A 26,776-nucleotide genomic window follows, 5' to 3' on the forward strand; every position below is an offset into this window, starting at 1 on the left:
CTTTATTTCAGTTTTGTTTTTAGTTGCTTTACATCAACAAAATTGGCCAGAATATATGTTACTATATAGACCATAGGTCAGGCCTCATAAGGCTAGCTAACTGCTAACGGATGCCTGATTCAAACAGACACATAAATATGAATAATTAAGAAACTCACAAGTTTGTTAGTCAATGAAAAATGTTAATGCTAATGTAGAAATCAGCTTATCAATCCACATCCCTGCCGCCTCTCTCTCCACACCTATCCGTTCATTTCACAAAGGGGTTTAAGTGCTTCCTCCCAATCGTTAACCTCTATCTATCGCTCTCTCTATTCCCTACGTTTAAACTGTTTGTCTTTTTCGAGAGGGGCTTTTTGAGGGTGTGCGAGGCTAATGGTTGTATTGATTGGCAAGTCCTTGTGATTATTTGAAAGCGGTGTGCCATTATAGCCGCTTGTTTTTCACATCTGAAGTGACAGTTTATCAGTAATCAAGTTTTGCTCAATATACAAATCCTGAAATGCATTTTATGGCCGTGTGTTACTATGAAAGGAAAGAAGGCCTATTGATCGCGTCATCTTTCACTTTTTATGAGGTGAAAAAATTCATGGTGCATGTATTCATGACATTGTGGAGTCCTAACACACTGTTGTTTCTAACTCTTTCTCTACAGGAGTGTGCAGGCGAGCCTCTCTTCATGCTGTACTGTGCTATTAAACAGCAGATGGAAAAAGGTCCTATAGACGCCATCACCGGAGAGGCCCGATACTCCCTCAGCGAGGACAAACTCATCCGACAACAGATTGACTATAAGACACTGGTTAGTGCAAGCACACACTACTGTATACAGTGCACAACATTAGCTCACTCATCTGTAGGACTGAGGATGTGTTTTTATGTCTCCAATCAAGATGAAATCAAAATTGACCTTATTTGTATTCTTAATAAATGTCACTTGTCCTGTAGTGCTCAACTCATGAATATTGTTTATTGAGGAAAAAGTAATCTTTAATCAAAAGGGCTTTTTACACATTAAATAATTAACCCTGGGTCAAACTAAACCCTGGGTTTTTCTTGCTTCATGCAATAGACCAACGCTACTTTTGCGTCATCGAAGGGTAACGCCCCTTTTTTGGGGAAAACAAACGAATTCCTCGGAGAACAGAACTCGCTCTAGATCTGCAAAGTTTCTTGACTGCAAAAATGGCACAAACATACACACGTTTTGCAAGTGAACGCAGAATAGAGATATAATTTGTTAGGATCATATAGACCAACGCTACATATTTTGCTGTACACTGTAAACCTTTTTACAACTTTCAAAGTCCTAGCACTTTCTAGACACAAGCAGAAACCAGCCAAGTCCACTTTAGTCCTAGCCTGCCACTATTTCAAAAATAAAATCAGTTAACAGCCAAGGTAGCGTGCCTAGTGAGAGCTAATCACGTAGCTGCTAGCAGCTTCGTCTTTCTAACTAGTATAGCTAGTCGACAACAAAACTATGTCAATAGTTTAAATCAAGTTAAATATGATCCAAGTGACATGGCCTCATCGTCTAGTCTGTCATACTGTGAGTGTGTTGATGAAAAAAAATAGGCTACTTGGTAATTCCACGAGATAGTGGTAGATGTCTGAATAGTCCATATTAGGCCACTGCTTGGGGTCATTAATCCAGTTTTCGACCATTTTAAAGGGACACCTCTGTAACCCCGTATCCAGTAGCTTCTTTAAATACCGCTCACGGTCCTCGGCCGGCAAAGAGAGTGTGTATGTTTGTGCCATTTTTGCGATCAAGAAACTTTGCAGATCTAGAGCGAGTTCTGTTCTCAGAGGAATCCGTTTGTTTTCCCCCAAAAAGGGGCGTTACCCTTCGATGACGCAAAAGTAGCGTTGGTCTATTCACTGCTCAAACTTTACCCAGGGTATATTCATTCTGGTATTCATGAGCTGACTTTTCACACTGTACATTCCTAAACTCTGGGATAACATCCTTATTTGCATATTTATGGTGTCGGTGTCAGTGTCACTGATTGGATGAACGCAACATGCAACCTGTTTACATAGATTACATGCCCTTTACAGGCTATAAATGTAAGAATAAAATGGTCTCTTCTTCATGCCAATTAACGCGATCACCTTTTGAAGTTTTTCCTCTTAAACATTGAAATGACCCAGCGTTTCCGTGACTGCAATAGAATTGTTAACCCTAATTCTAAATTACAAGTGTGCAATGTTCATTTACCTAGGTGCAATGATAACCCAGGGTTAAGCGCAGTGTGAAAAGACCTAAAGTGTATTAACTTTAGCATCCTTCTTTTTGCTGACCGTTCCTTCTGCTGATTTAACAGTCAATGTGCAGTGAAAACCTCCTGACATGAAAGCTTTCCCGAAACGTAGCCAGCAAAAAAAAAAAAAGCTTATTATATGAAGTTCCAAATGTAGAGCATTCCAAATCAGTCACTTATGAGATTTTTTAGTAGACAGCGGCCTGTCTAGGCAGTGGTGTTTTCAACTTGTTTTTACAGTATTGAATGTTTTAACTGCCCAAACTAGAAGCTAATGATAAATCGCTCAGACTGATTTATCTTGTCTCTTTTTAGACACTTCATTGCGTGAACCCAGAGAGCGAGAACGGCCCGGAGGTGACGGTGAAATGCTTGAACTGCGACACAATCACCCAGGTGAAAGAGAAGCTTCTGGACGCTGTGTATAAAGGAAGCCCCTACTCACAGAGACCCAAAGCTGGAGACATGGACCTGGGTAAGAACTCTTGAGAAACTCTTGAGAAAGAGTCATTAGGTCATTCTAAACCCTGGATAGCAAAATCTTGGCTTAACTTGTTTCATGTTTCACACTATTCAACTCTTTGCCCTGGTTTGAAATTAATCCTGGGCAGTTAGGTTTATACTCTACATTTGCATATTTATGAGGTCAATAAGATTGATTGGTTTTAATAACTGCCTGTCCATCTCTGAAAATGTTTACATGTACAAGTGAACATTTCTGTGGCTGTACAAAGCACATGAATATTTAATGAGGTCAACACTGAGGCAGTTTTATGATTAGTTGTCTGTAGCTAAATAATTTGCTGCACTGCATAATTTCACACTGTATAGTGTGTACCTTTGCCGCTGCAGGTGGGGACGGTTCCAAAACCCAGGGTTAAAAGTGGTGCTAACCCCGTTTCGAAATTACAAGAATGAAACGTTGCATAAACCGGGGTAATGAGTAGCCTTACCCAGGGTTAAAAAGACGATAACCCAGTCTTAAATGCAGTGTGAAAAGCCCTAGAGAGATATGCAGTTTGGATGAGTGGTTGGCAGAGCTTTTATGATTCAAGATGGACATATCAATGAAATATTGCATGTTAGGTATGTCAATTAATCAATTAATTATAAATTAATTATTGATTAAGTAATCAATCTAAATTTTTACTTTAATACTACAAAATGCATATAGAAGATTCCAAATAATATATACACATGACCTACTTTTAATTCCGATTGTTACGAATTTGCGTGGAAGCGAAGGCAGTAGGCGGATCTAAATGCAGCAGTAGATTTTAATTACAGACTCAGAACAGACAAGACACTCGTGGTACGCACATTAAAACATACATTCAATAACTGACCACGAACAAAAGAGCAGACAGGATTTAAATACACAGACGGGATGAGGGAACAAGACACAGCTGGGGCAAATCAGAACACCGAGCGGGACCATACAACCTAACAAGACAACACACCTGAAACAAGGGACCTAATAATGACATGACTAGGATAACAGACTACAATTAACAAGGCACAAACTGAATAAAAGACCAAAGACAGAGAAACCACAAACCAGAAACATGACAATGAATAAACACCGTAACATTATCCCCCCCTTCCATAAGGCGCGACCCCGCGCCGAATGAACATCAAATAGGGGCGGGAGGGTGGGCGGAGCAGGACGTGACGGCGGCCAGGGCGGAGCAGGACGAGGCGAAGGCCAGGGCGGAGCAGGACGAGGCGAAGGCCAGGGCGGAGCAGGACGAGGCGAAGGCCAGGGCGGAGCATGGCGTGGCAAAGGCCAGGGCGGAGCACGATGAGATGGTGGCCAGGTCGGAGCAGACTCAGACGAGGATGAGGACCATGTCGACGTCGTCTCCATGGCCCTCACGGAGTACCTTCTGCCCCCCCCCAAAAAATACTTGGGGAAATCCTCGGGAGGAACCTCCAGGTGGTAGATGGGTTCCGGGCATGCCTCCCGGAGCTTGAAGGGCGCAGGCAGGACGAGGCGCAGAGGCGGGACCGGCAGGGCGAGGCGCAGAGGCGGGGCCGGCAGGGCGAGGCGCAGAGGCGGGGCCGGCAGGGCGAGGCGCAGAGGCGGGGCCGGCAGGGCAAGGCGCAGAGGCGGGGCCGGCAGGGCAAGGCGCAGAGGCGGGGCCGGCAGGGCGAGGAGTCTGGGAACGCACTCCGTAGCCTGGCGAAGCAAACGAGTCCTCCTTCTGCGACGACGCTTCACTGGGCTTGATTCACTACTGGACGTACTTGACTCGGTAGACTCGGCACTTGGTTCACTTGACTTGGCACTTGATTCACTTGACTTGGCACTTGATTCACTTGACTTGGCACTTGATTCACTTGACTTGGCACTTGATTCACTTGACTTGGCACTTGATTCACTTGACTTGGCACTTGATTCACTTGACTTGGCACTTGATTCACTTGACTTGGCACTTGATTCACTTGACTTGGCACTTGATTCACTTGACTTGGCACTTGATTCACTTGACTTGGCACTTGATTCACTTGACTTGGCACTTGATTCACTTGACTTGGCACTTGATTCACTTGACTCGGCACTTGATTCACTTGACTCGGCACTTGATTCACTTGACTCGGCACTTGATTCACTTGACTCGGCACTTGATTCACTTGACTCGGCACTTGATTCACTTGACTCGGCACTTGATTCACTTGACTCGGCACTTGATTCACTTGACTCGGCACTTGATTCACTTGACTCGGCACTTGATTCACTTGACTCGGCACTTGATTCACTTGACTCGGCACTTGATTCACTTGACTCGGCACTTGATTCACTTGACTCGGCACTTGATTCACTTGACTCGGCACTTGATTCACTTGACTCGGCACTTGATTCACTTGACTCGGCACTTGATTCACTTGACTCGGCACTTGATGCACTTGACTCACTTGACTCGGCACTTGACTCACTTGACTCGGCACTTGACTCACTTGACTCGGAACTTGACTCACTTGACTCGGAACTTGACTCACTTGACTCGGAACTTGACTCACTTGACTCGGCACTTGATTCACTTGACTCGGCACTTGACTCACTTGACTCGGCACTTGACTCACTTGACTCGGCACTTGACTCACTTGACTCGGAACTTGACTCACTTGACTCGGAACTTGACTCACTTGACTCGGAACTTGACTCACTTGACTCGGAACTTGACTCGGAACTTGATTCACTTGACCCGGCGGCGCTTGACTCACTTGACTCGGCGGCACTTGACTCGGCGGCAATTGACTCGCTTGACTCGGGAAGCGCGGTCTCACTTGACTCGGCGGCACTCGACTCACTTGACTCGGGTTCGTCGAGGCTGAAGCGACGTGCGGGTTCGGAAGACAGAAGCTCAGCCTCAGGCATGTCGATCTCGGCAGGAAGAAGCTCAGGCATGTCGGTCTCGGCAGGAAGAAGCTCAGGCATGTCGTGGAAAGCGGGCTCGACTCGGTTCACGTGAAGCGCAGGCTCGTGGAGCGTGGTCTCGGCTGAGCAGCTGAAGTGAAGCGCGGGCGCGACCGGGCTGACGTTAAGCGCAGGCTCTCCCAGCTTCTCCTCCACGCCCACAGTAAACGGGGAACCGCTCCACAACAGGGCCAGGTCAACGTACCATTCTAAAGATCCGTGAAGACCAGGTTCGGGCATCAGAGACCGGAGTGGTTCCGATAATCCTCCGCGGAAGAAGATCTTCAAGCCGTGGGTGTTCATTTGCGCGAGATATGCCAGCTCGAGGAATTCTGCGACATAATCCTCGATGGCGCGATTCTCCTGGCGAAGACGGAGGATCTGGACATCAGGACTCCAGGTAGGCATGGCTGCTAGATCCTAGGGGGTCAGTTATTCTGTTACGAATTTGCGTGGAAGCGAAGGCAGTAGGCGGATCTAAATGCAGCAGTAGATTTTAATTACAGACTCAGAACAGACAAGACACTCGTGGTACGCACATTAAAACATACATTCAATAACTGACCACGAACAAAAGAGCAGACAGGATTTAAATACACAGACGGGATGAGGGAACAAGACACAGCTGGGGCAAATCAGAACACCGAGCGGGACCATACAACCTAACAAGACAACACACCTGAAACAAGGGACCTAATAATGACATGACTAGGATAACAGACTACAATTAATTAACAAGGCACAAACTGAATAAAAGACCAAAGACAGAGAAACCACAAACCAGAAACATGACAAAATGAATAAACACCGTAACACCGATAATATTCATGTTTTTAATAATAATTTTTATATATTTATTTATATGTGATTACAATATTTTATTTATTTATTTTTTGAAAGTATTAATTTCAAATATGTTATAGAAAATTGATTTTATTAAATACGTTTTTTTTATTATGCTTAATATAAATATTGCCTTTTTTTAACAAATGTTCAGTCCACTGAAGTTAAATACATTTAAGCTTTTTTAGTGTGCATTTATTTGAACTCAGTAATATTATGCATGAATACAGGAGATGATACCGGAAGCCTGATATAGGAACAGTACATTAATTGTATGTATACACACAGATTTTGATTAATGAACATTTCTGTGCTAAAACGAATTCATCGACAATTGATAACCTAATTAAATTATTAAACAAAATTATTAACAACTCTGTTTAAAGTTCTTGTAATCAAATGCCTCTGTTCAGAGAAGACACTGTCAGCTAATACAAATGTTCAGCTTATCAGCAGCTTGATATAAATGGATGCTGAAGTCACCGTTGTGGGCACCAGGGAAATAGACACTGAACCATATCATCCACAGCAAGATCCCATTAGCTAGAGCAGTTCCCAACATGATTGTCATCTGGCTCAGACTGAGTGATGCTATCAGCTGCAGATCTCTTCTGGCTTTGTTTTGCTCTGCTCCTTGGCAGTTGTCTTTCAGAATCTGTTTCGAAATAAGAAACTGCAACTTCCTCCTGCAACAAACAAACAAACAGGAAGGTTGTTTATTGGAACGGTTTGCTTGTAAGAGGCTTACAACAGTCATTCCCATGACCTTGATCAGATCCGTTATTTAGATGTGACCCGGAGTCAGCCTTGTCACTCAGCCTCTGTTAACAGCAAGTGCATGTTTTCATATCTTTTCCGCTCGGAAAAGTGACTTCAATCTGCGCAGGGAGATTCGGACAAGGTCTGCACAAGGTTATGTGCTCTAAATGAAGCATTTCTAAAGAGGAAAGCTCCCCTCAAGTGGTCAGTCGTCCTTGCTGTGGGAGTGATGTGCGTGTATACACATAGCTAGAGTTTGAGTGCAAAATTGTCCCCAAAAGTGAGCTAAATAAGACAAAACTGTCTTTGGGAGGCATTTGGGGATGTCCTCAACTGGAAAATGTATTCATAAATAAGCAAGTACTGTTTTTAAAACATAAAATGTCACTATTCCCATTGACACACACCTTCATCTTGTTTTCTGTTGCAGAGTGGCGCCAGGGGAGACTGGCGAGGATCATTCTGCAGGATGAGGATGTCACTACTAAGATTGATAATGACTGGAAACGCCTGAACACACTAGCACACTATCAGGTACGTTCACTGTCCACAGCTGAGCTATAATAAGGAAAATAAAGATGTCATGGTCAAAGAATGCCAGAATTAGGTGGTGTATTCTGAGCATGACACTCTTCAGGCTTCTCATGGTCATGGAAAACCTTTGGAATTTCTTTCTTCTTTTTTTTATTGTGATCGCCAGGCCTGGAACATTATGGAAATGTATTAAAAAGTTAGAAGTCATAGACATTTCTGTAGTGATTTTTTGTTTTCTTTTTGGAGACATTTGTTCAAAATAATCTCTTAATTCCAAGGATTGTTACCTGGTATATAAATGGAAAATTATTTTAAAAGTATTTACGCATTAATCATGAACGTCTCATCAAGGCTGGAATTTATTGTTCAAAAATACAGTAAAATAACTGTCATATATGTCATATATATATACGTCTATATATATATACTTATATATAAGTCTATATATATATACATGTTTTTAATAATTGAGCAGCATATTAGAATATATATATATATATTCCAAACTATTGACTGCCAGTGTACATCCATTAAGATTTTTGTATCTTTGATTTGCAGAGTATAGTGCACTATAGATTAATGATATATAGATCAACGTGTCTGTGAATTTGTTTTTCTGAGTTATTTGCAGTAATATTGAGTCCCTCACTGTATTCAGGTAACAGATGGGTCTGTTATTGCCCTGGTGCCAAAGCAAAACTCTGCGTACAACATCTCAAACTCGTCCACCTTCACCAAGTCCCTCAGCAGATACGGTAAGAACTCTCTCAACTTCCTGTTTTGATGTTACCCTAAGAACTTCCACATCTCGTCTCCTCTGAGGCTTTCTTCAGAAGAGCGAGATCACGTCTGCCATATTTCACCGAGGGATTTGTATTTATTGCACCCAGAAGCTTACTGGCCTCCATTTTCCCTTAAAAATGAGGACTCGCGCTAGAATAGTGTCCCCGTGTCTGGATTTCAAAAAGCCGACGGACTTGATGTTTTTCACTATTCTTTGTGATGATTTTGTTTTGTTTTCCGAGTACTTTGGGTGTTTGTGCGAATAAGAGGTGATGATAGCACAGAACTGAAGGTGTTTTGTTCCTCAACCCCAAAAAAAGAAAGTGGATCAGAGAGAAAAAGCTGTTTAATGTTGTCTGTCCTCCTCAGATGCCCGTATCAGTGATTGCCGCAGAATTACATGCACTCAAGCCATGGCTTTCTCATGGCAGACGTCTATTATATTTCCCTTTTAGAGGGGGCTTCATGTCTCGGATAATTCTGTTACGCTCATTCGTATCGTCGTTCAAGTCGCGTTTCGCTCGTTGCCATGGAAACGACAGAGGTTACCGCACTCGCTGTGGTGTCAGAGTGCGCCAATGCGGATCGTTGTCATTACATGATCTGGCTTTTTCTTTTATTATTTTTTTTACTCGATTTCCTGGATATGTAAGCTCATGAAAATACCTTTGAACATTGTTCCAAATCTCTTCACACCCCAGTACAGGAAGTGAATTCATATCTTCAATACCCAAATGAGCATTCCTCCCCGGCCTCCAGAATGGACATGGTGATAAGAGCACTGGACAGATATGCATCTCCCTGGGCCTCCGTAATGAAGTTTGACACTGGTACCATTAATAATGAACGATGCATTCACAAGCCGCAGGAGAGAACAGAGGAAGTCTTATTTCAGACTGCTCTCAGGGTATTTTTATATATTCGTGTCGACCTTTATTACCCTGATCTGAACATTATATGCGATTTGTGTCGCATTGAAGAACGAGATACAAACACTTGCTCATTGCTAGCACCATGCAAGCGTGAATGGCCTGTTAGACCAGAAATATGCTCATAAATATATACAAACATACATCTGCAAAGGCAGTTGCTTGGCCAGCGGATGACCATTATGGTTTTTTTTCTGTTTTTCAATATCTAAAAAGCAGGGTGACTGATACAATGCTGATATATATATATAAGCAAATAGCATACACTTTTGTTAAAAAGTTTGGGATAATAAGATTTTTTTATGTTTTTGAAAGATGTATCTTATGCTCACCAAGGCTGCATTTGCTTGATAAAAAATACAGTAAAAAGAAATTTTTATATTGTGAACAAATATTACTATTCAAATGAACTGTTCTCTATTTTGATGCGTTTAAAAATATATTTTATTCCTGTGACGGCAAAGCAGATTTTTCGGCAGCCATAACGCCAGTCTTTAGTGTCACTTGATCCTTCAGAAATCATTCTAACATGATCCTTCAGAAATCATGCTGCTTAATATTTTTGTGGAAACGGTGATACTTTTTTTCAGGAATTCAAAAGAACAGCATTTATTTGAAATCAGATGCTTTTGTCACATAATACGTGTCTTTATTAATTATAAATATCACTTTTGATTATTATTTCATCAATTTAATTAATATTTGCTATAATTTCTTCCAAACTTTTGAATGGTTATAGTCTACTTAAATGGAAAGAGAACTTTTACTTTCTACTCTATACACTAAAACAATATCTAAATGGACAACTATTGAGCCATCATTTGGCCTGGCTGGCATATTGGTCTATTACTAGCGAAAGCATTGTGAGCATGTGGTTTGTGGGCAGTCTTGGCCTAATTGTTAGAGATTCTCAATACCTGCAAGAAATGACTGAGGTGTCCTTGAGCAAGGCAACTAACCCCCAATCGCACCCTGGGTGCCACAGTAAAAATGGCTGCCCAAACTGTCCACAGTTTGCAGTGTATGTGTGTTCACTACTCACTACTCCTAATGTGTGTGCACTAACTTAGATAGGTGAAATGCAGAGGACAAATTCCTAGTGTGGGTCACCATACTTGGTTTTCGCATGTCACTTTCACTTTGTATTTTACATGTACCGGTGAGGATGATAGTTACTTTGAAATTTCTTGTGTTGAACTAAATGTTATTTTTCAGTTTTTCTGAAAATTTTGCTTTAAAACTTGCTCAGTCAGTGGTTGACTTGAACAAGAAAATTGACTGTAGAAGACAGTTTATGCTGTAGTTGTGCCCATTCTTCCGGCAACATTACAAACACAACACACACTTGCATTATATTATGTAGAGTAAGTTTCACCCATTAGTGTTTATCTTCCGTTATCTTGTGGTCTCTGTGTTCCTTAAAAATGCTCCTTTCCCGGTTTATGTATTCCTTTATTTATTATTTATTTGCTTTCCTACTATTATGTTTTTCTAAGCCTTGACTTTTTATGCGGTGTAATATAAAAGCGCTGCGAGAGGCTGAATTAAGCTTACAGTGGCTGTTTCTTTCAAGCACGCCGGCCTGCCAGTCTGTGACTGATTAACTAGACTCCAGACGCGGGACTCTATCTTTCACTCCCACTTGCCACTTAAGGATAGAATAAACCTGAGGGAGTTTTTGATGGATTCTGCAGATGCAGTATATTCATTGTAGTTTAGGGCATCCACAGGAAATGATCCTTACCCAGAATGCCTTATCCTCAGACAGATTACTGTGCTTAACCATCCATTAGCCAGAGCTCAGCTCCTCTCTGCTCTCATCTTTGATGTGTAACTCCTGGGTATTTAGCAGCCGACTGCTCATCAGATAGAAGAGACCGCCGGACCTGATTTACAACCGCCGATGTGACTGTTAGGTTTTCGCTTTATATTATATGTATGGGGTCAATACTGCATGAGATTTCTGAACCTTCCAGATTATGTTGAAATAAAAGCAATACGCGTGAGAGGCCGTGTGTTACAGTGATTTTAATACTGTACGAGTGCCTATAACACCCTTGACCAAGGTAAAATTACTGTAACGCATGGCTTTTTATGGCGTATTGCTTTTATAAAATGGCGGCAGTATCAGGAACATGATAAAACACATCAATGTTGTAAATTGTGAACATGAAAATGCTTTCGGAAACTATTATAGTTCCTTCGCTTACCAAATGCAAAAATAGAGCTATCCATGTTCTAAAATGCTAGAAATTATTTTATGATTGACTCTCTTTCTCTTCAGAGAGCATGTTGAGGACGGCCAGCAGCCCAGACAGTCTGCGGTCCAGGACGCCCATGATCACGCCCGATCTAGAGAGCGGGACCAAGCTCTGGCACCTCGTCAAAAACCACGACCACGCAGACCAGCGTGAGGGCGATCGCGGGAGCAAGATGGTGTCAGAGATCTACCTGACACGACTGCTGGCCACCAAGGTGAGCTTTCATGAAGTTTTCTCATTCATGTTTTTAAGAATTTTGAGGTGCGTTTACAATGCCAGCGACTTGTAACCAGTGGCTGGCTGTTAGTCAATAGTGGGTATTCTCACTACTTGTTGCCTAATAACAATTGTGAATGACATTTACAGATGCTACTCCATGTTGTAGACAACCAATCAGTTTTTTTGCCACTAAAAACCTTTTGGAGGGAAAAGACTCAGTATAAATGGAATCAGTACATATACTGCTAAATATTGAAGATGAACGAGAAACAGCAAGTTCTCTTTGCCATCACTGCTAATTATATGTGGTGAAAGCGCAAGCGCCGGTGTATCTGGGTTCACAAAACCATTCAGGCTCTGCAGGGCAAGTGCCACCAACTTCTCTTCCATCTTGCCGTTGAGACTACACTAGTGGTGGATCACGTGCGCTCAACTGACTTCACTCCTAATGGTTGTCGTTCCTGAAAGTCGTTTTTCATTTGCATAAAGTTTAACTAGTCAACTGTGTTGCGTCACTGGACATGGCCACTTCTGGTCTGCAACGGTTGCTGTCCCTGGAAGTCGCCAGCTTTCCATTGAAAATTAATGGGATTAATGGTATTTTGTCACTGCATGTTGCTGGTAGTGTGAAGGGGGCTTCAGTCTGTCCATCTTGAAGTTTTGAGGATTGCCTGGTTTCTGTTTCTGTTATGCTTGGAAGTCCTGCCCAATGTGCATCTCATTGGTCCAAAATTCTACTTTACATAAATATCAAATATGTTCTGATTGGCTATGATTGTCACATCACAGAGCCACATTCAGTGTTGACAGACACATGGCTTGAATCTCGTCATATCGCACCTGAACACAATATAATATTCTTGCTATCTCCTTTTTGCTTTCTGTCTTCCTCCCTCATTCCTCTCTCTCCCCCTTTCTTGGTTCTGTAGCTTATTGCTTTGCCTCCTAATTGTTAGGCTAGGAAAAATGGAATCAGAATAGTTTACAAGCCTTTCGGGTGGTCAATTTTGATACATAATAAAAACCGATAGATAAATGTAATGCTGTAGCGGAAGAGAACAGCAGGAGACAGGTAATTTGTTGTGGATCGAGTGCTTCATGGTGCGTGGTGACAGATCGCGGAATGAATGCTGGGAAACCATGCGGACTGTGTCTGTCTGTCTCGTGTACACACACACACACACACACACACACATACACACGCACACACCAGATTCCTAATCAACACACTCCATATTATCTGAGAGCCACTGCTGTTCTCCCACTCACAGACATGATGAATAAACCGACATCTCCGGTTCGGCTGCTCAAGGGTCTTTAGCGATTTTAGGCCTTTAGCAAGTTTTTGCAAGTAGCGGTTTTGTGCAAGTAGCAGTTGTGATCAATAGGAAAGGTTTAAAGCTGAGAAAATTACGTTTTCAGGCTTTTTCTAGCATTTTCTGTGGCCCAAAGTCCAGCCGTTTTTAATACAGTTGTTGTCAGCTGGAGGAGAAAAAAAAGATGCTAAATGAAAATAATAAAAGCCAACTAACTATAATATTGTGCATTAAATCAAATAAATGTTAAAAATAAAATGGTAAAAACAAATCTAAATTAAATTAATTTTAAAATAATAAAGTAAAATAAAAGTAATTCAACTTTTAAAATACTGTAGATGAGAAAATGGTTCCCAAAATCTTGTGTTGATGACATTAACAGTCAAACTCAATGGTATATTTCTTGTTAATTTTTGCTCATTGTTGGACTCGTGCAGTTGAAAAAACATTTCAATATTTATATTAATTCTGTATGATAAATTTAGGTGTTTTCGGTGCAACTTGATGTCAAAATCTTGGTCTTAGTTCAAAACCAGTTGAGAACCAATGATTTTATATTTATTTTATATAAAGAATAGGACATTTAACAGGCATATTCATTAAAGGGGTCATCGGATGCAAGATTCACTTTTATATGGTGTTTTCATATAAATGTGTCTTGTGTGCATCCGATGACCCCTTTAAGAGTTTTAGGTAATTGACAAGACACTTCTGATTTCTCTCACTACAGGGTACGTTACAGAAATTCGTCGATGATTTGTTTGAGACGATATTCAGCACGGCACACCGTGGCAGTGCCCTCCCTCTCGCCATTAAATACATGTTTGACTTCCTGGATGAGCAGGCAGACAAACACCAAATCACAGATTCAGATGTTCGGCACACCTGGAAGAGCAACTGGTGAGGAGCGACGCTGTTTAAGACATTAGTAAAAACTGCTGCTTTATGAAATCAGATAGATTTTGTTCTCATTATCTACCCATTGCCTTTCCCTCATCCTCAGTTTGCCATTAAGATTCTGGGTGAATGTGATCAAGAACCCTCAGTTTGTGTTCGACATCCACAAGAACAGCATCACGGATGCATGTCTCTCTGTAGTCGCCCAAACCTTCATGGACTCCTGCTCCACATCTGAACACAAGCTCGGAAAAGATTCCCCCTCAAATAAGCTGCTCTACGCTAAAGATATTCCCAACTACAAGAACTGGGTAGAAAGGTAAGTGGGCAGAGATCCTGCTTAAGATACATCTAGCACAAAATTCCCTTATTAGACCTTAAAGGGATAGTTCACCCAAAAATGAAAAATCTGTCAGTAGTTACTCACCCTCATGTTGTTCCAACCCCGTAAGACCTTCGTTCATCTTCGGAACACGAATTAAGATATTTTTGATGAAATCTGAGCGCTGGATCACTCCTCCATACTAGTCCATAGGCTTCTTGAGGGATTGAACTTGCCGGCCTCGAAAACTTATTAAAGACATCGTTAAAATAGTCCAAGTGACTACAGTGGCTCAATCTTAAGTTTATCAAGCGACGAGAATACTTTTTGTGCGCAAAAAAAAGCAAAAATAACGACTTTATTTCAACTATTCATTTCCTTCTCTCTGGGCCTCGAGTCAGGTTACTAGTTTAACAGCATATGATCTGTTGTTGTACGTCACACGCATCACCCACATGAACAGCGTCGGCCAATAGTGAGCCTACGTGTGACGTAGCTCTACGCAATTACACTAGTTTAACTGACTAGAGGCCCAAAGAGAAGGAAATGAATAGTTGAAATAAAGTCGTTATTGATGATGAACAAAGGTCATATAAAGATGAACAAAGGTCTTACGGGGTTGGAACAACATCAGGGTGAGTAAATACTGACAGAATTTTCATTTTTGGGTGAACTATCCCTTTAATTATAGCCTTCAAAGACTCAAATCATTATGCTCATTTGGACCTGCTGTCTTGGCGTCCGGCAGGTATTACTCAGACATTGGGCGCATGTCCGCCATCAGTGATCAGGACATGAGCGCTTATCTCGCGGAGCAGTCCAGACTCCACCTGAGCCAGTTCAACAGCATGAGCGCCCTCCACGAGATCTACTCCTACATCACCAAGTACAAAGACGAGGTAAGAGAAAGAAACGCTGTGATCCGAATGGAACAAGCATTTTGTTTATAAAAAATAAATAGTATGCATACGTATTACTGTATGCATACTATTTTTATTAAAAAAAAAATTCTAATAGGTATACAGTATGTGACAAACATTTGCATTGTAACATGGCCACACTGTTGCAAGTTTTCATCTTATCATCACTGAAATAAATGGTAAATTTATGGTATAATAAATGGTAAGTAGAGATATTTGAGCAATGTTGGACTAAAAATTCCAGCTGATATCACTTCCAGTTTATTTTGATCAAGATCAAGTTAAGGGCATTGCATCATGGTAATGCACTATTTCATACAGTGTGCTCTGGTTGCACATTGTACATTTTAGCAAATGGGTAGTATCTATTTAATGCATACAGAAAATGCACTTGCTATGTACAGTATAAATGCTGCATACTACTTTTCTTTGAAAAATAGTTTGTAGTATGTCATTCTGAAGATATTTCAGAGGGAAAGATGAAAAATATGACTTCTCTGACTAGTACATCAGAATTCAACCAAAGCAAGCCAGAATAGGCTGTTAAAATGGCAAAATCTGAAATCTAACACTTTTAATACATGGCCACTCAGATACAGTTTTATCCATGTAGCCCTTCACACGTAACGCCATCTGACAGCACACACGAGATCATGTGTCAAAAGCAGTGACTCATTCCAGCCAGGCTGGATAAATGGAGAGATAATGAGCCGCCGAAGGAGACCATTTAGTTCTACCTCATGCAGAAAAGGTTATATATGTGTGTGTGTGTGTGTGTGTGTGTGTGTGTGTGTGTGTGTGTGTGTGTGTGTGTGTGTGTGTGTGTGTGTGTGTGTGTGTGTGTGTGTTTAGTGAAAAGAAATAGACACTGTGTGTCTGCATAATTATTCCTACATTTACTACTGTTTCTTCACCCATTAAGCAGATATAAATCGGTGTCCATTGTTAGCACCTAGCCATGTTTTTTTTTTTTTTTAATGATTTCATTTCCATCTCCCATTTCTTTACTTTCGGGATAGTTTAGTCTAACACAACTCATCAAACATCATCTCTGTGCTCTATGAAACCACTCTACCTCTCTCTGTCTGACATTAATACACTGCAGCTGGTTGCGTTTTAAACAGCCGTTTATGTTCATTAGTCTTTATTATCCAGATGCACACGTGTCCACATGAACCCCCTCGCTGAACTGCATGAAAAAAGGAGGGAAATTAGCAGTCCATTATCTGACGCTAAGGGTGTTGGAGATTCTTTTCTTTCCCATTTCCTTTATGTTTAGACGCTTTTCTTTTGGTTAAATCACAGATGGATGTTAGCATCTCTCGCTGTTTCACAAACAACTTCTGAAAGGCGTGATCGGCACATTTGCATTTCCATCTACAGAAAAACATGTTCCCAAAGGGAACGATGAAGCCCAGTGGTTATAGATCTTGCCTGGTAACCAAAAGATTGTAGGTTTGAACCTCAACTTCTTTAAAGTCAACATGAAATCAACATTAGTGCCATGATATGTATTACTACATTTAAATTCGCTCTTCTTCTAAAACAACTTTCCTTTTCAGCTATTATCAAGATCTCAATTACTATTGCATAAAATCTTTTTGTTTCCTTACAGATCCTGTCCGCGCTTCAGAAGGATGAGTTAGCTCGGCGACAGAGACTGCGCAGTAAACTGGAACAGGTTATCGACACCATGGCTCTGGCAAGCTGAGGACCCCCTCCTTATCTCTCCGCCCACCTCAGCTGGCTCCCTCTGACCTCCTGAGCCCATCCCAGAGCCTCGCCCTCACTCATACACCCGCACACACACACACACACACACACACACACACACACACACACACACACACACACACACACACACACACACACACACACACACACACACACACACACACACACACACACACACACACACAAAGCTAAAGGACTGCAAGGACAGAAGCAGTACACTGGAGACCCCTCAGCCCAGGGTGGAAATCCTGTTTTATCACTTCCTTTGAACTCAACACGCACCAGAATGTCTCCCTAGACGCCACGTCCAACCAATAGGATTTCGTTTTTCGGATTTTTATCATTTTGGAGTGTGTGTTGAGCCACGCTTGTGTGCTTTTACTCACCAAGGATGTCTTGTATTATGAGCCAGAAGACCTTAAAGCCCACGAAGGATAAAAACAGTTTTTTTTTTTGTTTGTTTGTTTTTTAGTAAACGGTATTTTGTTTTAGCGTTTACATCAAATCTTTTTTTTTCCTTTTTTTTGCTCTTTGGGTTGATCGAAGGACTCACTTGATCCAGTCTCCTGCCACTTGTGTTACTGCTGAATTTGCACAATTTACAGGAACTAAAACAAATGAAAATGATATAAATATATATATATATAAATGTGTATAGATATATAAATACAACTGCATTTTTATACAAAAAGAGTGAAAAGATGCGTACAAAGTTTTCCATTTTAACATAGAAAAGAATAAGATGAATTTGATATTTGAAACAAAGACTGAACTATGAAAAAAAATATTGAAAAAAAAATGTCCTGTGCCATGTTTTATTTGAATGTTGTTAGTGCAAAAAATGATTTTCTTTAGATAAAATGTGTTATGATTTTAATGTTGACTACCCTAGTGACAGAAGAACTGAGAATGAAAAAAACAATGTGCAAAAAAGAACAAACTCAGACAAATGTGTTCCCATGTGGTACCTAGTGTTTTTGGAGGGAAATGTCCTCACGAAAAACAAAGGGTTCATTGTTTAGTTGGTGGATGAATCTGTGTATTTAGTTTGTACACTTATTTCAACCTTTATTGCTATTATGGGTTTCAGTCTGAAAGACACTTCAGGACATATTCTTTGCTATTACGTGTAAAAACTTGATTGATAATTAATAATTGGCCCTTTTCATCTTCATTTCTCATATTAAAAACATGAGCACTCTAAGCCTCTGTAACTTTTGCACAAATCAGTCTAGAATGAAGGAAAACTTGAGATTGAAGAACCGAAGAATGTGTTCCGTTACTGATGATGTCACAATCTGGCATTTTGAGAAGATTCTGTGACATCACTGTAAATGTAGCAAATGTTATTTCCATGCAGTTCCACATCTTTAGCAGCCTCTGTTTTTTAAAAGCTTAAAAACAATGGTTTTAAAGCCAAATAATTATACGTGAATGTTACATATCCACGAAAACTGGTAGTTAAGCTTAAAGCAAGGTGGTAACGTTCTTAAACGGCTATCATGTCAGCACTAAGTTAGATGTTTTTTTTTTTTTGTGAAGTAGAACCCTTTTAAGGAGTATTTTTAATTTATTTTTCTGTTCAATTTGAGCTTATAAGCTGCATTGCTTCTTTATGCCATTTTTAAACAAAAACCTTTTTGTGCTTTGTCTTGATCGTTTTGGTTTTCAACAGTCCACTAACTCATTTCTATCAAGATTGGTGATTTGCAGTGTTACAAATACAAATGTGAAGTGATTCTCAAACTGTTTCAGGGGTATCAAGCAAATGAAGTGGAGTTCTGCTTTACTTTTCTTCGCCACCTTGGTTGTTTTTGAGTTTCTCTTTATCTTCTCTCTTGCGAGCGTCGGTAACTCTGTGAGAATGTGTATTGCAGTGACTCGCTTTCATGTGCTGCAGCAGTTCTCTTAAAGCCAGTTGTGTTCAAACAAGAGAAAGCCTTTCCTCCTTTGGCTTTCCACTGAGATTAAAGCAGATGTAGACTTTCTGAGATGCGATAGAAACATCTTTGAAAGATTTAGGTCAGAAACCCAATGTGAGAGAGAGAGAGTGAGACGCACAAAAATGAACGTTTGACGGGTTCTCGCTCGCTTTACCTCAGCTATAGGCCTACATCAGGGTTCATTCCAGCTGGGAAGGTGATATAGAATCAAACTTTACGCATTTATTTATTTTGGGATTAAGGTTTACGTTATTGATTTTATGTCATTGCGATTTCTCCTAATCAACCGGGAGCAGGTCTCCACAAAATTCTAGAACGGTAAAGACAATCTCTCTTTAGACTCCAGATGCTCTCCTGTAGGAACTGCATTTGTTTTCAGCACAGATGTCAACCGAAAACGATATAGATAGATGTTGGATTTGTTTGCTCGTTTGTCTTTAGCTTTCATAAACTCTCAGCGATCATTTCTGTCATCAGTTTTAGTGCGAGATCAAGTTACATGGAAGGAACCGTCGATGAAGTAGCTAAATAGATAGATAGACTTTCTAAAAGTTAACATACACACTACTGTCTTAATTATAACAGTAGAAGGAGAGCGCAGGATGTATAGCATTACAGGTCAGGTGACTTGGACCCTTCCTTACATTAGTATGTTCAGATCATTTTCAGTAGATGAGTTTCTGCATGCTTTGACATTACAAAATGGTTTTGAGAATAGAAGCATGCTGTTCTACTTTCATTCCAAAGGCTGATGATGTTCATTCTACATATCATAATGTACGGTCTGGCCATGTTTTTTTTTTTCTTTTACTATTGTCGTTTTCCAGATGGGAAAATCTCGATGTGCTTTGTTAGCAGGACTTTAGTGATGGTGATTGAAAAGCAGCTGGTTGCATTGTAATGTCTCAGGACATGTGTTTCACTTTGATGTCGTCTTTGCCTTTTCATTCAGTTTTATTTCCATGATGAGTGCTATCTTTGATTTTCAATCGTTTTTAGATGTTGAGTTGTGGAACATGTGGAACTCTTCAGAGATATTCTAACATTTCGCTGTGTAAAGTATTTGAGTGATGCCTCTAATTTTGCGACACTTGTTTTAATAGCTACTTTGAGTACAGGAACAAACAAAAAAAGACGTTGTAGAGGGAAAACAAGCCGAACAGAAGGTGTTTCAGACTCACAGAGTTTTCGTTTCGCACAGAGTGCCTTGTCAACTCCTTCCTCGTTTTTCTCATTACCCAGAGCCCATCTCTTTCCATACGCCTCTCTATCGTTGATGGCCACTCCCTCTTTCTTGAGCTCCTCCTCAGTCCAAAAGACCAATCCGGTTTTTGATTTCCGCTCATTGTGTTTCCAGATTGAAGAAACAATCCTTTTTTGGAAGGATGAATTAAAACGTAGGAACAAAATGTGAGCATGTAAATTTCAAAGAAAACGAAAACTAAAGAATTTTAATACTTTATTAATTCTGATACCTTTTGAAGAGTTTCAGACTTGAATCAACTGTGACAGGTTGGCTGTTAAATGCTCATTGTGTAAATATTGTGCTCTTTCCTATTTTGCAAATTTATTATGTGTAAATAAACATGCATCAAGGAGAGATTAAAATTTTTTCGCTAAAATTGCTTGTGTCCCTAGTCTTCTTATTCTAATTGATCATGCTTCACAATGTGTGATTTACGTGATTTACGTACAATAATTTGACGATCTTTTTAAAGGTACACATTTCACATTAGCGAAACTTTGTAGCCAAAAAAGGTTCATCATCAGAAGTCTAGCGATGCATGAAGGTTGCTTTCCAACAAAAAGCAGCTTTAGCAGCGAATTTACATCACAGATATTACAGATAATTTACTCACCTCCACGTCATACAAGATATTCATGTCTTTCTTTCTTCAGTCGAAAAGAAAGGTTTTTGAGGAAAACGTTCCAGGATTTTTCTCCATATGGAGTTCCAGTGGAGTTCAACGGGAACCAATGGGTTGAAGGTCCAAATTGCAGTTTCAATGCTGCTTCAAAGGGATCCAAGCCGAGGAATAAGGGTCTTATCTAGCGAAATGATCGGTCATTTTCTAAAACAAAAAACATTTATATACTTTTTAACCACAAATGCTCGTCTTGCAGCTGCGATGCACCACACATTACGAAATCACGTTGAAAGGTCACACGTGACATAGGCGGAAGTACTGTTTACAAAGCGAACGTGAAAAAAAACTCAAACGTCCTATACAAAAAGAAAAAAAAGGAAAACAACGATTTTGAAGCTGGAGGAGAGAATTAGATTTTCACCCTACCCTACATTTGCCGCCTACGTCAAGTTACTGCCTGACCTTTCCAACGTGATTATGTAATACACAAAGTCTTGCAAGACGATCATTTGTGATTAAAAAAGTATATATATATATATATATATATATATATTTTTTTTTTTTTTTTTTAAATGACCGATGGTTTGGCTAGATAAGACCCTTATTCCTCGGCTGGGATCGTGTAGAGCTATTTGAAGCTGCATTTAAACTGCAATTTGGACCTTCAACCCGTTGGTTTCCGTTGAAGTCAACTATAAGGAGAAATATCCATTATAAATGTGCATATTTTACATTCAATACTGGGAAGTATCAAAAATATGTACAGTTGAAACATTTATTGATTAAATAATCTATAAATCACCTATATGCAAATGTAAAACAAGGAAGGGATTGGGACCGGCCCCCTTTCAATTGTCTTATGTGTTGTCTTAGAATGCAGCTGCCTATGTAGACAGTAGTGATCAAACTTGGCTTTGAAACACCAGTGAGCAGTATGTGCGAATGTTTATCTGATACTGTCCTGACATTTGAGTCCCGGTAATGATGGAGGAACTTAGATTTGGCTCTTTATTCAGCTCACTGAGCCCCGCCAGATGAAACTGCCCCCATTAGTTTGGAGCATATAATCGCTCAGACTAATTCAATTAAAACTCTTTTTGAAGGAAAGCTCAAATTGCCCTATGATTGCGAGCCAACCGAGTCTTTAAATGATTCTGTCAGACTCAAATGTGCATGTACCAGTAAAGCTGTGATTTATGGCTGCCTGGCAGTGGATGTGATTTTCTTTCCTCTAAGCAGTTACAGTCAATGACGGCCGCCGCGAACAGCCAGAGCAATTAAAGCTCCATTCCACTTTTGTTACTTGATGAGCATTTTGAGTGACACAATGATGCTCTAATACTAACAGTGAATGGCTTCACATGCATGCATCACTTTCCCTTTCAAGCACCTTTTCCTTTCCTTTTCAAGAAATGTTCATTTGCTTGGTTCTACTAGTGCTTTTCTATCCAGATATCTGCAGGCCTGGTTTTGATTGGTTAAGTGAGTGGAGTCATTTAGTGGGTGCCCAGCGAACAAAAATATGGGTAACACTTTAAAATACGGGTGCACTAATATGCATTAATTCATACTTAACTAATGCACAGATAATTATGAGTTAATGTATGACTCATGAAGAACTAAACCATTAATTAATTATTACTGCATCAGCAACTAATAAAGAGTCTATATGATTAATAGATTAAGTAATACATGAATTGCTATTAATTAAACATGTCATCATGTATTAATTCCTTAATAACATATTTGATTAACTAATAGTGTAAATTAATGTGTTAATTACCACAATTAGTCAAAGCTATGCACTTCAACTTCCAGTTGTCTGCTTTAATTAATCATTAGCTAATGATTTGCAAATCTATCATTATGTTATGACTTTACTTGTTGAGGCACATGACTATTAACTAATTGTTAAGTAATATGTAATTTTGGTTTTGACATCCACACTATGGATTTCAATTTCCCGCCTTTTACAACCGGGATTCCACTGTGCCAGATGAACCACCGCATCCACACAGGAGTGTGTCAGGTTAAGCTTGAGCTCTAGGATTTAAAGGTAGAACACTGAGAACATGCGGCCAAGCTCTGCTATTTCATAACACTGTGTCTAGACCAGACAAAGAAACTAGAACCCGTTATAATCAGTGATACAACACTGGATGCGACAAAATGCTACACGACACAACAAAACCCCGACAGTAAACTGATGCCTTACTCTATTTCTGACGTACTCCGAGCTCTTGCGCTACTTCTGTTTTGAAGGACAAATGGACTTGCAATGGTCTGTCATGTCCAGTGTAAACAGCTGTAATGGTCTTGTCCAGTTTAAACACGGTGTAACAGCGTCAGTATTTCGGATTCTGGTGTGCTGATATTTGTGTGCGGCTCAACTTACCCATCCTTCAAACACTCTCTGACATTACACTCACTGCATGTGCAACTGCCCCACAGACCTTTAGTGGGGATGACAAAACCCATAACCATAATGACATATTACTTAACAATTAGTTAATAGTCATGTGCCTCAACAAGTAAAGTCATAACATAATGATAGATTTGCAAATCATTAGCTAATGATTAATTAAAGCAGACAACTGGAAGTTGAAGTGCATAGCGTTGACTAATTGTGGTAATTAACACATTAATTTACACTATTAGTTAATAAAATATGTTATTAAGGAATTAATACATGATGACATGTTTAATTAATAGCAATTCATTTATTACTTAATCTATTAATCATATATATGCTTTATTAGTTGCTGTTGCAGTAATAATTAATTAATGGTTTAGTTCTTCATGAGTCATACATTAACTCATGATTATCTGTGCATTAGTTAAGTAAAGAGTAAAGTGTTACCAAAATATGTTCTAAGAACATTTTGCTAATGTTCCCATTAAGTTATGCAAACGTTATTTTTGAAATCTTCAAAACATTCAGTTTTTAAACGTTTGTTCTTGGTCATGGAAACCTTGAAGGGGTGGTTGATTATGATTTCACTTTTTTGACTTTAGTTAGTGTTTAACGTTGCTGTTTGAGCATAAACAACATCTGCAAATTTGAAGTTCAAATCAAAGGGAGATATTTTCTTTTACAGAAATCGCTTGGACTACAACAAACGAGGGACTTCACTAACCCTAAAATTTACATAAACCCCGCCCCCGGGGACGTGATTTATAGATTATCATGACAGAATATCCTAATCAATGACTAGAAGATAGTTAACTCCACATCAGCTACATAAATTCATCAACTAACCATTCAGAAACGTGCTGTTGCATTCTACATGTTGTCACTTCTTCAAGGCCGGCGCTATGGGCGGGCCTTAGGGGGCCGGGCCCGCCTAGAGAGCTCCTGTGCCCCCCCTCCATCCAATTTGCATTTAATAAATTATTTTAATAATAATAATTTACGTGCAGTATTTATATATTTATTGATGTGTATTTAAGTGCAATGTTTGACTCATAGGCTAATCTTATAAAAAAAAAAAACTCCCGGAAATTTGACTGATTGTTTACAAAAAAGGGGTTTCCCGCTGAGCCGCTCTGACTGCAGCATCTCGGTAAAGTTATAGCGACGCGACGTGCTCGGTTTTGCCTATTCAGAAACGAATGGAAAGAGAAACTCATGAGATTCCAATCCCAAAAACGTCGACTTCAGCTGTATTAAGAACGTGAGTAGGCCAGTTGGTTTTATTACTCTTCGTAAGTTGCACCAGACGTGGTGTAAATTGTGCATTTGACACTGATATGCAATATGTGTGTGAGTGTGTCGTAGTTGATTATGCATGGTTGATTTAATACTTAACTTGAGATTTATGACTATTTGGCTGTTATTATAGGAAGTTGGCTTATAGCATGCTGTGTTCACGGAACAATGCAGACAAGGTTCATTAGTTAACATTAGTTAATGACTAACATGAACTAAGCATGAGCCATACATTTGTTACTGTATTTGTTAATGTTAGTTAATAAAAATACAGCTGTTCATTGTTTGTTCATGTTAGTTCACAATCACAGCCTATAGGCTATAACTGTAACATGATATCTCATGATAGCCGAAATATGATTGGGCAATAGGCTAATTATAGTTAGGATATTGAAATCGCTGTGAAACTGTTGAAGCTAGTGTTGCCACCCGTCCCGGTTTTTACGGGATTGTTCTTCTTTTTAACAACCTGTCCCGGGAAATGTATAAACTCTCCCTGATATAAAAAAGGCTCATAAGAATTATGATATACAAAAGGCTCAAAGAAATTTCAAAAGGCTATGTGAATATGTCCCGGTTTTCGAAAGGCTACGTGAATATACGTTCAAACAGCGCGCACGGCAGAGAGGTAGAGAGCGCGAGACCTTGCGTGCATGAAGCGCATGTAAGCACCCACCCCCACAATTTATTTGTTTGTCATAATTAGGCCCCCCCAAGAATATTAAATGCCCGTCCATTGATTTGTTTCTGCCGCCGGCTCTGCACTTCTTAGGTAAGCGTCGCGAAGCCCTCTGTACCAGGACGGTAGCAGCAGCTCATTTGCATTTAAAGGGACACACACAAAAACGGCTCGCTTTGCTCACCCTCAAAAAGTGACCATTTTAACATGCTATAAAACAATCTGTGGGGTATTTTGAGCTAAAACTTCACATACACACTCTGGGTACATCAGACACTTTTTTACATCTTGTGAAAAGTGCATCATAGGACCCCTTTATGGTAATATTTATCATTTTAGAAACATTATGGGAATGCTACTTTTGAACGTTCTCGAAACATTCTGAAACAAGTAGTAAAATTTAAAAAATATTAGACAAACATCCAAATAAAACGGCAAAAAAAAGAAACATTCCATTAATCCTAGCATCCATGAACCAAAAAACCTACATGAATGCATAGAGGGGGTCAAAACGACCCATATTGGAAGTTTTCTTTAAAACACATTCAAAAATTATTAATGAATTAATCAAAATAATTGATGATACAAAAATGTTTGAATATATCAAATGTTCATTTGTCCACTTTTTTTGTAGAGTATATGCATTACAATATATATATATATATATATATATATATATATATATATATATATATATATATATATATATTAAGATGCAGTTGCACTTTTTCTGAAACTCTAAAATAATATAGATCTACTCTAAAGCATATTCCAGTTTGAACTTTCACTCTCCAAGTTTCTCACTGACCATTGAAAATAATCTTTATTTTTAGACATTTCACATACGATTTGCACATTTCTAAGCATAACTTTTGGGCAGAGTTTGCACCTCTTCCTTTGTCTGGGCCTTCAGCTGTCATTTCCTAGCCTTCATTTCTCTACTCATCTACTGGGTCGTTTTGATAATATTCATACTATACACATGCATACTTTTGTAACAGTCATGAAGTTTTCATCAAATAGCTTCTACATTTGATGAAAACTTCATGACCGTTACAAAAGTATGCATGTGTATAGTATGAATATTATCAAAACGACTGATATTGAAGCGAATAAAATCGGAAGTCTGGCACATTCAAGTTACAAATGGGCGCACCTGATCTTACGTTAAAAATAAGGTGGATACTGTCAAACGTGTGATTTATTCACATCAGATAGTTGCATCCATATCAACCAAGGTAAACATGGATAGCATATAGTGTGTCTTGGCAACCAGAGCTTGATTGGAAAGAAAACAACATTTTCTAAAATTTAAATGGCATAACAAAAAGCTAACATTGAAGAAATGATGTATGAAGTTCCCTGTGCTCAAAAA

General features: G+C 39.6%; 1 protein-coding gene across 2 annotated transcripts in view; it reads left to right on the forward strand.

Moving 5' to 3' along the window:
* plxna1a (plexin A1a) overlaps positions 1-20,767 on the forward strand; it is a 226,431-nt gene extending 205,664 nt beyond the window's left edge. For both annotated transcript variants that reach the window (XM_077218621.1, XM_077218622.1), the window contains exons 24-32: positions 656-802; positions 2,583-2,742; positions 7,718-7,821; positions 8,480-8,576; positions 11,818-12,008; positions 14,060-14,229; positions 14,333-14,545; positions 15,297-15,447; positions 17,084-20,767. In XM_077218621.1, the coding sequence (XP_077074736.1) occupies positions 656-802; positions 2,583-2,742; positions 7,718-7,821; positions 8,480-8,576; positions 11,818-12,008; positions 14,060-14,229; positions 14,333-14,545; positions 15,297-15,447; positions 17,084-17,179 (1,329 nt within the window). In that variant the 3' untranslated portion in view covers positions 17,180-20,767. The remainder of the gene's footprint in view (positions 1-655; positions 803-2,582; positions 2,743-7,717; positions 7,822-8,479; positions 8,577-11,817; positions 12,009-14,059; positions 14,230-14,332; positions 14,546-15,296; positions 15,448-17,083) is intronic.
* Positions 20,768-26,776: the final 6,009 nt, after the last annotated feature.

This window comes from Siphateles boraxobius, unplaced genomic scaffold (genome assembly GCF_051911475.1).
Source record: "Siphateles boraxobius isolate OS27281-9 unplaced genomic scaffold, OSU_SipBor_1 77, whole genome shotgun sequence".
Classification (NCBI taxonomy): domain Eukaryota; kingdom Metazoa; phylum Chordata; class Actinopteri; order Cypriniformes; family Leuciscidae; genus Siphateles; species Siphateles boraxobius.